Source organism: Ranitomeya variabilis, chromosome 3, assembly GCF_051348905.1.
Source record: "Ranitomeya variabilis isolate aRanVar5 chromosome 3, aRanVar5.hap1, whole genome shotgun sequence".
Classification (NCBI taxonomy): domain Eukaryota; kingdom Metazoa; phylum Chordata; class Amphibia; order Anura; family Dendrobatidae; genus Ranitomeya; species Ranitomeya variabilis.
This window is the reverse complement of record NC_135234.1, coordinates 681,693,923-681,710,015: the sequence shown is the minus strand read 5'-3', so window position 1 is coordinate 681,710,015 and position 16,093 is coordinate 681,693,923. Positions and strand designations below refer to the sequence as shown.

The 16,093-nt window shown below is 42.4% G+C and overlaps 1 protein-coding gene across 1 annotated transcript; it reads left to right on the top strand.

Annotated features, from left to right (window-relative positions):
- Positions 1-2,939: 2,939 nt before the first annotated feature.
- Positions 2,940-9,470, top strand: LOC143817002 (keratin, type II cytoskeletal 7-like). Its single transcript, XM_077298045.1, has 9 exons — positions 2,940-3,669; positions 4,037-4,251; positions 5,362-5,422; positions 5,663-5,758; positions 5,855-6,019; positions 6,153-6,278; positions 8,020-8,240; positions 8,391-8,425; positions 8,521-9,470. Exons 1-9 carry the CDS (start codon positions 3,220-3,222, stop codon positions 8,763-8,765), a joined length of 1,614 nt encoding a protein of 537 aa, XP_077154160.1. The 5' UTR covers positions 2,940-3,219; the 3' UTR covers positions 8,766-9,470.
- Positions 9,471-16,093: the final 6,623 nt, after the last annotated feature.

Here is a 16,093-nt window from a genome sequence, read left to right as displayed (position 1 = left end):
TCTCCCCCACTCCCAATTCATCATTTGCTTTCCCCATTTCCCACTTCCAATTCATCCTTTGCTCTCCCCACTTCCCATTCATCATTTACTTCTCCACCCCCACTCCCAATTCGTCATTTGCTCTCACCACCCCCACTCCCAATTCGTCATTTGCTCTCCCCACCCCCACTCCCAATTCATCATTTTCTTGTGCTGGTAAGATTCTATGTAGAGGTTAGATGGGGAGTGGGAGGAAGAGCTCCTCCAGTCTATATAGAATCTTAGCAACAACTGTATTCTCCTATCTCAGTAATATAATAACCTGTCTTTACTGAATACAGACTTTACCAGAGAATTAAGGATTTTGAAAGTGAATGATGAGTCCTGGCAGACAAAGAAGATTTCTCTGACAAGATATATTACAACAGTTTCTTAACTTTATGTGTACTATTTAGGCTAGTTTCACACTAGCGTTTTGAGGAACTGCGGACTTCCTCCATGAAGCCCCGCCCTCGGCCGTACCTCTGCCGCTAGCTCCACCTACTTCTGCATGCAGCCTGCGTACCTATCTTTAACATTAGGTACGCAGGTCGTGCGGCTGTATGCGGAAGCTTCAGCATGTGTCGTTTTGACGATGCGCAGAAATAAAGAAATTGCTACCAGCTGCGTCCTACGCTGGTGGCCGCATTGTCAAAATGACGCATGCGGAAGCATCCGCATACAGCCGCGCGACCTGTGTACCCAATGCTAAAGATAGGTAAGCAGGCCGCATGCAGAAGTAGGCGGAGCTAGCGGCGGAGGTGCGGCCGAGGGCGGGGCTTCACGGAGGAAGTCCGCAGCCCTCCGCAGCTCCTCAAAACGCTAATGTGAAACTGGCCTTAGAGATGAGCAACCCCGAATGGTAAGGTTTGGTGTTCCTACCGCCGAACATGAACTTCTTACAGTATGTCCGTGTTACTGTTCAGGTTTCAAACCTAACAAAGCTTGTTGAAAGGCTGCTGTGCAGTCAATCAACAAACTTTAAGGCTGTGGTCACTGGATGTGCCATTTCTGGGGCAGCAGAGGGCTGGACTTATTAGGCTAGGAAGGGATCAATATCTATGAACTTTCCCAGACTATTACTCTAAGCCCCCAGCTGTCTGCTTTGCCTTAGCTGGTTATTCAAAAGGGGGGACCCCACATCTTTTTTTATGTTTACCCCAATTTTAATAACCAGCTAAGCCAAAGCAGACAGCCGGGGGCTGATATTAATGGTCTGAAAAGTATGATGGATATTGTCCCCTTTCCAGTATAATAAAACTGGCTCACAGCTCTCTGCTTTCCCTTGGCTGGTTATTAAAAATAGGGGGGACCCCACGTAATTTTTTACATTTTTTTTTTAAAGTAATTAACCCAATCCACATTTGTTTGCAGGGCAATTGTCCTTCTCTTACTCCCATTTTGCTCTGTGTTCTATTTTCTGTTGTGAATGCAATAAGAAATATTAAAATAATTGCAGACTTGTTTTGTTATAATTTTACACATCATACCAATTTTTTGAGAATTGCAATTATATATAAATCTCGCAGAAAATGGAGCTAAAAGATCAGTTTCTAAGAATTACTTCTTAATACACTAACATTGTTTCCCATTGAGCCGTTTATGCACTAATGATGTCCTCCACTCTGGAACCAAACGCTGATAATATCCCGAAATCATTACACCTCTGTCAGGAGCCATTAGTATTAATCATGTGATGGATTCCATGGTACAATTTTTGTTGTTTTGCTCCTGTGATGGAGCAGAACAATGGACATGAACAATGCAGATGTGAACTGGGCCTAAGAAAAGAAAACTGAACAGATGGAGAATGCAAAAAAAAGGATTGACCAATACTAAATCAGTATATAGGCCCCCTTTGTTTCAGACTGGCATTTTGTTTGAAGGGAATGCTGCAGGAAGATACTTCCAATTTATTAAGAGATTTTGATGTGTAAATCCTAATTAATATGTTAGGGCACTTGGTCACGCCCTATACAGACCGAGCCCCACCTCATCTTCAAAAACTTTCTGCAGTACGCTGTGACTGGAGTAAAAGCGTTAAAATTTCATGTTTTCGCTTTTCTAATTGTGCAAAAATTTTGAAAGATTTCAAGCAGTTTTACATCAGAATTCGCTTTTTTTAATCTACTTATTTTTGACATGCACCTACAACTTAGCCTAAAACACCCGGCGCATGTAGTCAAAACATAATGATCCATTTTTTTTAATTTTATTCCTAATGTTAAATAACGTTGAATTAACATACATTGCAATATAAATATTACCGACCGCACATATTGCGTATGAAGAATTGTAAATAATTGTGCATAGAAATAATATTAATAAAAAAGATAAAAGAAAAAACAACAATTGAATGGGAAGCAAATAAGTTTGATCCATTCTAAGCAAGAACTTTCCAACATCAGCAAAGCATTCAGACCGCACAATTAGGGTCATGCACACACCCTCCTGGTCAATGACTTCTGACTCCTACATTCTAGAATGACACACCAACATCTGCATCTTCTCACAGATTAAAATAAATCACAATCAAAGATCTTAAAAATTCAAACAACTCCATACAACAATTCATATTCTGCATTGCTATCACTTTGCCTAAAAATATATGTGCTACTTGTCGGATTTGTCTTATCTGAGCACAGGTCTTCTGCAACAAGAAATACAATAATCTGCCTTCTTCTTGGCTGCAAAATGAAGCCTCCATGAACTTTGAGTTAGAAATGAAAGGCATTTGATTTTCTTCCTTTAGCTGTAAATTCTTTATTCTTATCTAAATATGAGTCATGGTGTGTTTTAGCTCTGCACTGTGTAAATCTCATTTAACCCCCTCGGTGCTAATGCAAAAAGCATGCAGCCACTGTACTGAGTGCAGGTGCCTTTAAAGAAAGTATATAACTAACACCAAGCCAAAGATTTGTCTATTGATTTTGTACAGTATGAATGGCTGAATGTATCTGTCCAGGCTGGAATGGTCAATGGGAGTGAACAGGAGGGAGGTGGTGACCTAGCTGCAGGTAACTGAAGATGGATGGCAGCCAGCCACACCTAGCTGTGACAAACAGAAAGCTGATCCCTCTGCCCCTACCCCCTTCCTACAAACCAACATAAAAAGGGGAAGCTGCTGCCTGACAGACACTGGATCCCTCAGGCAGACCAGCAGCACCAACTTCTCTTCTCTCATCATCTACACTTGACACAATGTCTTTCCAATCCAAAAGCTTCAGCACTCGCTCCGCTATCCCCCAGGGAGGTGTTAGCGCAGTTAGAATCAGCCAGACCCGCACTTCCAGTGGAGCTGGTGCAGGATTTGGAAGGGCTGGTGGCTTCAGCAGCTCAAGCTTGTCCAACCTGGGCTCAGTGAGAAAGAGCGTTTCCTACGGTGTATCCAGCAGCAGAGCTGGCATTGGTGGTGGCATTGGTGGTGGTTCTCTCTATGGAGTTGGAGGTGGGTCTGGATTCGGTGGTGGCTATGGAGGTGGCTTCGGAGGAGGCCATATCGCTGGACCTGGAATCCAAGAAGTGACCATCAATCAAAGCCTGCTGGCCCCCCTTAATCTGGAAATTGACCCCACAATCCAAACCGTTAGGAAGGAAGAGAAAGAGCAGATCAAGACCCTGAACAACAAGTTTGCTACTTTCATTGACAAGGTAAAGGATGCATTAACATATTTTTCTAACTTATTGTATGCATAAAGTATACATATCACATGCATGTAATGTTGGTTGGCGCCAATGTACTAAAGTGCAGTTTTCATTCATTTATGTCATGGCACAGGCTACGCAGAAATAACATATTACATACATGCAAAGCTATTGTTACCGTATTAACCCCGTGCAGCTCTCAAGAGCACAGTACAACTGTATAATTCACGTACTGTCTTCATCTTTAACCTCATCAGTGCTGCAGCAGGTGGTTCCTATAATAAGTGTGCATATATTATCTACAGTATTGCATCATTACACTGTGTGTACGCGGTGTTAACATCATCTTCTGTGTATTTTTTCATGTTAACAGGTAAGATTCCTGGAACAGCAAAACAAAGTTTTGGAGACAAAATGGGATCTTCTGCAGAACCAGAAGTCTTCTTCTAAGACCAGTAACATTGGACCTCTGTTCGAAGCTTACATTTCCAACCTCAGGAGGCAGCTAGATAGCCTGATCGGTGATAAGGGCAGACTGGATGGAGAACTCAGGAACATGCAAGACCTGGTCGAAGACTTCAAGAACAAGTAAGTCAATATGAGAGACATTCAATTACTCTGTAAGTGGAGATGTCGTAAGGAATTGTATGAGCAGTGCACACATATTAGCGCACATTACTGTAGCAAAATGATTTCAAAGCCTTTTGTATGGGCGAGTGCCACACCCTATTGGGACCAAAGAAAATGGAAAGTGGGCAGGGTTTGAAAAATACTGTGTTGGCCATGAAGAGGCTTACAGGAACTAAAGCAAACAAAGTAGATAAACCCGGGGTGTGTCTCATACAGTAAAGTCAATAGCAGGTAATCTAAAGCCAGTGAAATGTGCATGTCCAGTACAAAGGGGCTTGGCACACACAATGAAGAGTTCACGCGATTTAATTTCCAGTATCCAATGAATGTTGTATTAGATTTATACTGAAAGACACCAATGCAGATATATATGTATACAATTATACACTTATTCATACATCTAGACTTTGCAGTTGAAGGATAATTCAATATATATGTGCACAGTTTGGTGCTTTAAAGAAATTTTGCATTAGCGCCCAGAAGTATATTTACTTGAGGGTCAATATTTTTACCAAATATGAGCAAGTATTGCACGGCGTTACTGAACGAGATCAGGCCATTGTTAGTAACATCAAGTACAAACACTAACTCCTGCCAAGTTTACAGCGAAGGCTCCCTTGATACATAGAACAGCACACAACCTAACCTTTTCCTTCCCGGAGGAAATTTTTCTGTGTCGACAGCTGTATTTTTGTTTCTCAAGCCCTGGGAGACTCTTTTGCCCAATGTTGGCACGACAATATTGCCACTTTGCCCGTTATGAAATTATTGCAAATGCCCAGTATAAACTGAAGATATCACACTAGACAGAGTTACAAGGGAAATTACAGCAAGGTCTAGAAGTTGTCTTGGTATGAAATGTCATGATTCTCAGGATAACCTAGCGTTGTAGAGGGGAGGTTCATTAAACAGAGCATGAAAGGAAAAACCTGGCTGCCCGGTTTCCTGAGGAGATTATATAACAATGAATAGAAAGGGAATACAGATCTTTTTTTGTTTTGCATTTCAGTCCTTCCTGCCAACTGTACTCACCATCCATGTCTCGTGTCTCTTCTTTCCTTCTTAAAGGTACGAGGATGAAATCAACAAGCGCACTTCAGCTGAAAATGAATTTGTTGTTCTCAAGAAGGTAAGCTTTTACTGTTCTCATCATTGGATTTTCTAATAAAGTAGTCCAGTTAATGTAGAAACATCTCCCAGCTTCTAGTAAATCTATGATTAGGACCCTATGATTAGGATCTCCTACATTGGAGAACCTGATAGTTAGGGAGTGCTAAAATATCTTTATATGGCCGCAGACAATGCTGATATGTTCTGTCATCAGGAAAACCTGGAATTTCATGAATGCTTTCTATTTTTTTTTTTACAGGATGTGGATGGTGCCTACATGAACAAAGTAGAGCTGGAAGCTAAAGTTGATGCTTTGACTGATGAGATCAACTTCCTGAGGGCCTTGTATGAAGCTGTAAGTATCTCTAAATGTAGTTTCTTTATCTTTTCAGAAAATATGGTGTAACCGACGGACTGATTTCTAAATTTGGATATTCTTTTACCTCTCCAGGAGCTGCGTGAGCTGCAGACACAGATCTCCGACACCTCCGTTGTCCTGTCCATGGACAACAACAGAGCCTTGGACCTGGACAGCATCATTGCTGAAGTTAAGGCTCAATATGAAGAGATTGCCAACAAGAGCAGAGTTGAGGCTGAGTCCGTGTACCAGAACAAAGTAAGCTTTTACAGTAAACACTAGCTATGTTATTACACTCCATAATAAATCTTGATTTAATTGCCCAGCAGTTTAAAATCTGCTTATGATTTATTGGAGATTGTTAAGCATAATGTAAATTTTGCCTCGACAGTTCCAGGAGCTCCAGGTCACAGCTGGACGTCATGGAGATGATCTGCGCACAACCAAGACTGAGATCTCCGAGCTGAACCGTGCCATCCAAAGACTACAAGCTGAGATTGAGAATGTGAAGGCCCAGGTAATTTTATTATGATGTTAGGTAAAGCACATTGGCCTTAATGCTATATCTGTGAAACTGCCCTCACCCCATCTATCATGTGCCACTGGTATCAGGAAGTTCCTTAGGTCCCTGAGGTGCAACTGCTACCTGTGCATGCTCTATGGTTACCTCCCATTCTTTGCTTTGTGTAAAGAAGATTATGAAGATTAGCTGCATGAATTCCAGCTAATGCCCTCACATACACTTTAGATAGCTGTTTGCCGAATTATGGTTTGGCTGATCGTTCCCCGATTCTCCTATTTACACAAGCGCTCAATCTGCAGAGAGCTCCTGTGTTATCTGTGAGAGAGCCACTCCCAGACTCCAGACCGTGGCTTGTCTCTGATAGTACAAAGAGAATGGCAGTCAAAAATTGGACAGGCTGGATCCTTATCTTCCCAATATCATCTATCAGTTGACTGTCGCAAGGCCGCCATACAAATTAGACTGCTGGCCTGATATCAACTGGTTTAATCTTATTTGTATGGTGACTTAAGGTACCTTCACACTGAACAACTTAACAACGATAGCGATCCGTGACGTTGCAGCATCCTGGATAGAGATATCGTTGTGTTTGACACGCAGCAGCGATCTGGATCCCGCTGTTATATCGCTGGTCGGAGCTAGAAGTCCAGAACTTTATTTGGTCATCAGATCGGCGTGAATCGTTGTGTTTGACAGCAAAAGCAACGATGCCAGCAATGTTTTACAATGGTAACCAGGGTAAATATCGGGTTACTAAGCGCAGGGCCGCGCTTAGTAACCCGATATTTACCCTGGTTACCATTGTAAAAGTAAAAAAAAAACAGTACATACTCACCTTCTGATGTCTGTCACGTCCCCCCGGCGTCTGCGCTGCTACTCAGAGCTTCCTGCACTGAATGTGTCAGTGCCGGCCGTAAAGCAAAGCACAGCGGTGACGTCACCGCTCTGCTTTAGGGCCGGTGCTTACACAGTGCAGGGAAGCGGACGCCGGGGGACGCGACAGACACCGGAATGTAAGTATGTAGTGTTTTTTTTTTTTTTACATTTACACTGGTAACCAGGGTAAACATCGGGTTACTAAGCCCTGCGCTTAGTAACCCGATGTTAACCCTGGTTACCCGGGGACTTCGGCATCGTTGGTCACTGGAGAGCTGTCTGTGTGACAGCTCTCCAGCGACCACACAAGGACGAAACAGCGACGCTGCAGCGATCGGCATCATTGTCTATATCGCTGCAGCGTCGCTTAATGTGACGGTACCTTTATAGAGTCTTTGTGCTACTATGTGGCATATTAAAAGGTAGTTTTGTGTCCTTGTTGAATTTTAGATAATCTAGCATCTTTGAGTTATTCATAACACCTTATAGCAGGTGCAATAACGGAAGATTTAATGCTGCCTGGAAGCAACAAAAAGCAAGCGGCGATCATAGACTTGGATTAGATACAGTTTAGATGGCTTTGTGAAAGTTTAGTCTGAGGGCAGGGTGTGGATATATGATTCATAGCGTGATCATCTGCCGCTGTTAAATAATGCAGGTCACAACATTTCTTTTCACCTGCACAATGAGCACAGTCTGCCTAATGATTCCACCTGCTTTTTGGATGAAGCTACATTTTTAATTACTCTTACAGTTCTTTCTTCAAAAGCAACAAAATCTCTAGATTACGGCAAATGATATAGTGATTCGCACAATAACAAACTGATATGTAATTTTTTCTATTTTTTATTTCTTTTAGCGTGCTAAGCTGGAAGCACAGATTGCAGAGGCTGAAGAGCGCGGTGAACTTGCTCTTAAAGATGCCCGTGAGAAACTTGCAGAATTGGAGGCTGCTCTCCAGAAGGCCAAGCAGGACATGGCTCGCCAACTGCGGGAATACCAGGAGCTGATGAATGTCAAACTGGCTCTGGATATTGAAATTGCCACCTACAGAAAACTGCTGGAAGGAGAAGAAAGCAGGTACAGAAATGGCTGCTTAAATAGTTTCTGGGTTGGATGTATTGAATATGAATTTATTATGTATTCTGTTTTTGGCTTTGTTTTTCAGCTAAAGAGTATTTTAAAGATTTCAAATAATCTAATAATGTTTTATTATTATTTTCTTTACAGACTTGCTGGTGAAGGCGTTGGCGCTGTTAGTGTTTGTAAGTATCTGTCTCTTATGGAGTGACATTTTGGAATTGTATAGGAAAATTCTTGGAATATTTTACATGGTGTGATAACCACTTTTTTTTTGCAGCTGTGGTGAACTCAACCTCCTCAATTGGAGGTGGAAGTGGATTTGGAGGTGGAAGTGGATTTGGAGGTGGAAGTGGATTTGGAGGCTACGGTGGAGGCTCCATTGGCTCTTCATCAAGCTTTGGTGTTGGATCCGGATTCGGTGGCAGCTCTATCAAGTTCGGCAGCGGTGGTGGATCATCTAGTGGTGCCACAAAGTCCTACTCTATGACAACATCTTCCAGCCGAAGCAGCCACAGATTTTAAGATGCTGTAGTAGTCCCTGATCATTGACATCATCAGTGCTACCCATACCTCCCAACACGAACATCATTCTGCAAAATTAAGGCACCAAATAGAGGCGCTGAGTTTGCCTTACATTATAAAACTTCAGTGCTGTGCCAAGTAGTTGCACCAGAACTTGCCTAGTATCACCTACATTGTTTGGTGGTATGGCTGGCACTAATGTTGTTAAAAGCAACACCTCTCCATCTTTGCAGTGTCCTCTTTTGCTCCCTCTTACTGCTTTTTACCTCTGTGTCCTCCCTCTAAAACCTCTGCAGGTCAATGTTTAGTATAGAGGTGATGCCCAGATCCCAAAAACAAAAAAAACTGCAGTATTTCTGGGTGGATTAAACATTTTATAGTATCTTTATGCAGAGAGAATTCCCATTGTATATATCAGTAGAAACATCCGGTGCTATCGATCGCTCTCATCTATAAAGTCTACTCAAATCGCTGATGCCACAGAAGCTGCCGGACAGTAAAATGTCTGCAAGTCAAAGTCACTGGTGCCTTTAACAAAAGTTTGTACCTGCGTCTGTATAAGAAGCAGCATTGGAAAACTTCTGTTTTCCGCTCTAACGTCTGGTCTGTGTTAGTTGGTGGAAGTCTTTTGACTTTTTATGGGAGGGATTTTATGTATGGTGTGAAATTATGAAACATCTTCAATAAAATTCCTTCTGATTCAAACGTGCCGCATTGGTGTTACATATCTCCTTACACTGCACTTTGCACTCGAGTAGGTTGTTAACCAGAGATATATAACAGGTGGGGAAAGGAGTGATAAGCGAAGTACTCTGTACAAGTCTACATGGAGGCCATTGTTCTCCAAGATGGCTACTGTACGGTTTTATATTGACATTTCAATGAAAGTGATTGACATGTATTCCTTCCATTTCCTCTTATGAATTTCCATATGAGAAATAATATTAGAGATTATTTATATAACCTTCTGTGAAAATAATAACACTGGAAGATACAGAAATGTTAACCCTTAGTGCTCAACATAAGAGTTACCTTTTCTAAATGGGACATCAAGAACTGTTTCCAAATTATTAAAGCAATTCATAGGAGAAAATGTGTGGGGAGAGGGAAATGTATTACTTCTTGGGGTCCTTAATTATGGCACTTTTGCTTGCTCAGTCCCTGTATGGCTCTATGGCAGCCAGTGGCATACAATGGAGCTCATGGACTGGGCCCCAATGATCATGCATCTTGGTCAATTCATTTGAGCCATTAAGACACTTTGATCCTCACCCATCCCTAGGGACTGGGTATGACTGCAACCCCTGCATCCAGGGGCGTAACAATCTACAACGGGGCTTATCCACCAACACCAATGCCTAGTTCAGCTGGATGTGTGTCCACTGGGCCCCTACACTGCAATACAAGAGGCTGGGCAATCAGAGGTTGGCATCTAACATTGGTGTGCCAGTCACATTCAGCCCATATCGGTAACGCCGTGTGTCACCCAAAACAGGCACGCCAAACTCGTCTGCCGGCCTCTGCGCCGACTATAGTTGTGGACGCTGCACGTCATTGGAGCAGGGAAAGGTGAAAATAGTCTTGGTTTTGTTTTAATGTGACTGACAACAACGGCAGCATGGGGAGCATTATTACAGGATGGGTCAAGGATCTGGGACATTATACCAGTAAGGGGCCCATGATGGGAGACATATATTACTGAAAGGGGCCAAGATGGGGACATTACACCAGAAAGAGGGACATATATTACGGGAAGGGGCAGGATGGGGACATTATACCAGGACAGGCGACATTATTACTGGAACGGGCCAAGATAGAGACATTACACTAGAATGGGGGACATTATTACAGGAAGGACCTAGAATGGCGGACATTATACCTGGAAGGGGCACATTACTACTGGAAGGGGCCCAGGATGGGGGACATTATTACTAGAATGGGCCAGGATAGGGACTTTATAGCTGGAATGGGCTCAAGATGGGGACATTATACCAGGAAGAGGTTCAGGATGTTGGACCTTTTTATGGAAAGGGTCCAGGATGGGGGATATTATTACTAAAAATGGGCCCACCAAGGATGGAGGACATTACACCAGAAATGAGTACAGGATAGGGGGACATCATGACATTATGGGGGGCAACAAATATATCTTTATAGGGTTTAAAATGCCACAAGAGCTAAAACATCTGACCAATCTGTAGGTGGGGGCCCAGGTCCAAACTTAACACCGGGTTCCACCGGACTCTAGTAACACCACTGCCTGCACCACTAAAGTTAGGGCCCTGCTAGCAACAGCAGCAGGTGCTGCCGAATGTTGCCTCTGTGAGACATGAGACAGCTCATTAAATATGACATCATGGAGGATTCTACTATATCATTTTCCGTGAAATCGAGTGGTTTATGGAGGAACATTAGGGACATTAACAGACTATTGCTGCTGCATTAAAGTCTGTACAACACAGATTCATATTAAAGTCATATGCATGAGATATACTTACCATTAATTCTAATGGGCAGATTCGGGGCATTTAAGGCCTGTCCCAAGGTGTGTCTGACATAATCCCCAAAATGCACATGGTTGCTCACACGGTTTGATGATGATGAACTGCCCCTTTTATTCTCCAGTTCCCAGCACTGTCCTGAAAACATCTGGACTGTCTGTAGCTATTATGAGATGAGAGGGTTATTTTACTTACCTTCTAATTATTTTCTCTGCGTCAGTCTGGTTTCTGTATTTACAAGGCACCAGTTGGTTTGCCAAAATTGGATTTGCCTAAAGGCCTATGTAGCAAATCACGTGAAGTAGAAAAATGAATATTTTGAACTTTTCATCATTACTGTATCTAATATATGCATAGATATAAGTACATACTGGGAAATACTAGTATATGCCGTACATTGCACAGGATTATTCAGCTTCATTGGAATGCTGACTGTAGGCAGGAAGCCAGCAGGAAGGTAAGCAGTCACCCTGGCTTCCTGCTGGGTCTCCCTGAGAAGAGTTGATTTTGCAGCTAGCATGTACACAGAGCAGCTCAGTTGGTGAGATTCATAAGAATGATAATATCTCTGGTTTACTTCATGAGTAAAACATTGATGTACAATAAAACTATGTATAAAAGGCAATTTCACCCCTTATATCTGATGATAGCACAAATATCACAGTCCAGGAATTACTTTGGATTTATTAATATACTCTACATATAGCCTAGAACTAAATACAATTTATATTTACTGTACATCACATCACACACTAATGTCCCATTTATTAAATACATGGATATATTTGATTCATTATTGCCCCTTATAGAGAATTTTTCGTCAAGATTTTTGCTCACTTTTCCAGTGATGTGTCAATTACTTGGCTGCTTGCTGCAGTTTTGATAAAAATCACAGTTTTTTCTGCTGGAGATCTACCAGTTCTCAATGCTGAGCTCTGTATAACCCCGCCCACGTCACTGAATGGCAGATGTCTGTGTACACTGTGCATAGGCAGAAAGATACCATTCAGTGATGGGGGTAGAGCTATGTGGAGCTTGTGAATATGGAGAACTGCATGGCAGCAGGATCACTGGTTCTCTAGAGCAGAAAAAAAGTCCTCCAATCATAATTTGCATAAGAAGGAATCATTTTTATTGAAACATACAATTTAAAAAAATATATATTTTAAAAAAGTGTTTGGAGATGTAAACAGACCATACAGAAAAGAGCAAGCAAAACACTGGAACCAAAAGTAGATGGATGGTATCCGAAAATTATATTGCATCCAGAGTTGTATAAGATTTGTTGACACAGTAAACTCTAATTATACGATGCACATATATGAAGTGACTGACAGTAGTCATCTGAGAAAAATAAAGTGCAGTGTGCAAAAAATTGGAGTGCAAAAATAGGATACAAATAAGTCAACAAATTAGTAACTCTGGACACTACTAGGTCCCTGCTAGGCATACAGAGGATGGATAATAAATTAAATATAGTGAATGAGCGCCTCAAAGGGGGAACCAGAGACAAAAAATACACACCATGGCTCAAGGTAAAGAGTTAATAAATCAATCATAAGCATACAATAATAAGCATACAATAGGGAGCCAGGGAGATAAATAAATCCCCAGAGTGCCGGAGGTCCCAGATACCATATGTGAGTCAGAAAGGCATGCAGACATCTTCTTCATGCTGTTCCCATTTAGTTTTAGCTCTTTCCCATCCACTTCAGCTTTGTTCCCATGCCCCCAGACCTGTTTGTTGGGTCCAGCAGAAAAATATTCGGCTTTCCCATTGGCTTGCATTGGATTCGTTATTCGGTACTAATACACGGATATTAGAAATTTTTCGTGACGATTTTCCCGAATCTGAATATTTCACTATTTGATCATCACTAGTAAATTACCATAATGCAGATATTAAAATTGGATAAGGTGCCTCATGCCAATAAGAGATGCAGTAATTACCGTAATCCTAATAAGCAATGTGTAAGACAAACAAAGTTTATTGATTTAATTAACAATCTTGGTACAATCATAAACCCTTTGTGTGTAATATGAATAACAGTGATATATAAGTATAAACACATAAAGTGGATCCATCATAACAATAAAAAACATAATCATGCAATTTTTGTTTATCTAAGGCAAGGTGCTGGTGTAATCCACGATAAATAAAGTACTGCATCCCTCCAACTCGACTTTCGTATCGCCTGGCTTCTTCGGAGGGCGTATCAGGGTGAGGGAGCAGTAATGCTATAAGAATCTGAATAAGCCAATCAAAAAATCACACATCCATTTGTGTGAAAAAGTGTTTGCCCCTTCTTGATTTCCATTTCTTTTGCATGTTTGTCACCCTTACATTTTTCAGATTACAAAACAAATTTAAATATTAGACAACGATAACACAAGTAAACAAAAAATGCAGTTTTTAAATGAAGGTCTTTATTAATAAGGGAAAAAGAAATCCAAACATACAGGGCCCTGTGTGAAAAAGTGATTGCCCCCTAAAGATAATAACTGGTTGGGCCACACTTTGCTAAAACAACTGCAATCAAGCAGTTGCGATAACTGGCAATGAGTCTTTTTGAATGCTTTGGAGGAATTTTGACTCATTCATCTTTGCAAAATTGTTGTAATTCGGCCACATTGGAGGGTTTCTGAACTTGAACCACCTTTTTAAGGTCATGCCACAGCATCTCAATCGGATTAAGGCCAGGACATTGAATAGGCCACTCTAAAGTCTTAATTTTGTTTTTCTTAAGACATTCAGAGGTGGACTTGCTGGTGTGTTTTGGATCATTGTCCATCTGCATAACCCAAGTGCGCTTCAGCTTGAGGTCACAAACTCATGGCCAGACATTCTCCTTCAGGACAGCAGAATTCTCGGTTAAATTTACCACAGCAAAGTTTTCCAGGTCCTGGAGCAGCAAAACAGCCCCAGACCATCACACTACCACCATCATATTTTAATGTTGGTGATGTTCCTTTTCTGAAATTCTGTGTTACTTCTATGTCAGATGTAATCGGACAAACACCTTCCAAAAAATTCCACTTTTGTCTTGTCAGTCCATAGAGTATTCCCCAAAAGTCTTTGGTATCATCAAAATGTTTTCTGGCAAAACTGAGAAGAGCCTTTATGTTCTTATTGCTCACCAGTGGTTTTCACCTTGGAACTCTGCCATGCAGGTAATTCTTTCTTATGGTGGAGTCATAAACACTGATCTTAAATGAGGCAAGTGAGGTCTGCAGTTCTTTGGATGTTGTTGTGGGGTCTTTTGTGACCTCTTGGATGAGTCATCGCTGCAATTTTGGGGTAATAGCGCAAGATCAATACATGACACTAAAAACTACACCATCACCTAGTCTGCCCAATCTGTGACTGGGGTGAAAAAGTCATTGGAGATCCATGACTTTTTCATTTTGATGAAAATAAGATTGTCTACAAACATGTTTACATACTTCAGCATGCGTGTGTCCCCTTTCCAGGGGAGAAGCGTCTGCATAAATTTACTCTTTTACAGTGACAACCCAGTAGTCAGTTTTATTTCTAACCCAAAGAATATTTTCATCATGTTGAAGATAGTGCAGCAAGAAGGCGTGTGACACCTCAGGGTCCTGATCGTTACAGTGACATTGCTTTCCTCACGGGAAGAGTGATCTTACGCTTGGAGGCAAGAAAGAATAACTTTCACCAGGTAAACACAAACATGCAACATGTTCACACTCCAGGCCACAAGGGGGAGCTTTGGATCCTGTCCCTAGGTGACTCCCCTATATATATTGTGGTTTGGAGGGAAAATGAGTCAGATAGTGCCTGAGAGCAGACTGGAACAGTCTGAGGCAGGAAGAACATATGAGGAGCCATGCAGCCATGAGAAAGTGCTGCAGCTCCTGGACAGAGATAATACCGAAAGCAGAATAGATTGCAGCGAGCGTGTAGGAGAGCGAAGCACAGGAGAGTGATATCAGGGGAGACCAGCTGCGAATGGGCTGTCTCCCTCTGAGGCGCAGATAACCGTTAGCCGGAACACCGAGGTTGTAAGGGACTCTAAGACTTACAGCAGAGACCGGCAGGACAGCTGAACTGCAAGTTACCTGTCTGTCTCAATGCCCAGGAGGCACAGTGACACATAGAGCCCGGGTCGTGATAGAGACCCTGTAAAAAGGCTTGAATCACCTGTCATACAGGTTTGTGTCCTATCCTAAATGGGGGACAGAGAGAAGAACTGTGAGGACCTTATCAGAAGCCATAGGCAGTAAGGGACTACAACATCACCGCACTAGAGGAAGGCTTTTAATTCCACCTGGATTAGGGGACTCCAAACTTGCCTCCAAGCCGGCCGGACTCTGTCTATGCTGTGATCTGGTACCCTGGACTGTGGCTGCCTGAAGTCTTCAGTAAACCAGGTAAAGAGACTGCAAACCTGTGTCCTCCTTTTTTACTGCACTATTCACCATCTTCCATCTACACACTGGGAGCCCTGGGGACATACTTCACCTGTGGGAAGTTATACCATCTAGCTGCCATAATGTCACCCCAGAGGACCCCTGAAAGCAGCGTCGGTCCCCACTGACCGAATACCACAGGTGGCGTCACGAACATAAACTTGATTCAATACCCCTTTTACATGGGCGCCCAGGGCCACGGACCGGGTCGCCACCATGACATCCCCCTGTGAACACCGGACCCGGTACTTGGTACCCCATGGCCCTAACGGGCGACTCAGGCCCTTATGTGTCGGGCACTTCCATGAGATCCATGCTGTGTTGGTGGTGGGGTAACACTCAAGGTTGGTTCCTCCGACCCCTCCCACCAACCATGGACAACAGAGAGCAGATCAT

Excerpts from the sequence above, each read along its gene's own strand:
- LOC143817002 (XM_077298045.1), top strand. The coding sequence starts at position 3,220 with ATGTCTTTCCAATCCAAAAGCTTCAGCACTCGCTCCGCTATCCCCCAG. Across the intron at positions 5,423-5,662 it reads AATTTGTTGTTCTCAAGAAG|GATGTGGATGGTGCCTACAT; the intron begins GTAAGCTTTTAC and ends TTTTTTTTACAG. Across the intron at positions 6,279-8,019 it reads TTGAGAATGTGAAGGCCCAG|CGTGCTAAGCTGGAAGCACA; the intron begins GTAATTTTATTA and ends TATTTCTTTTAG.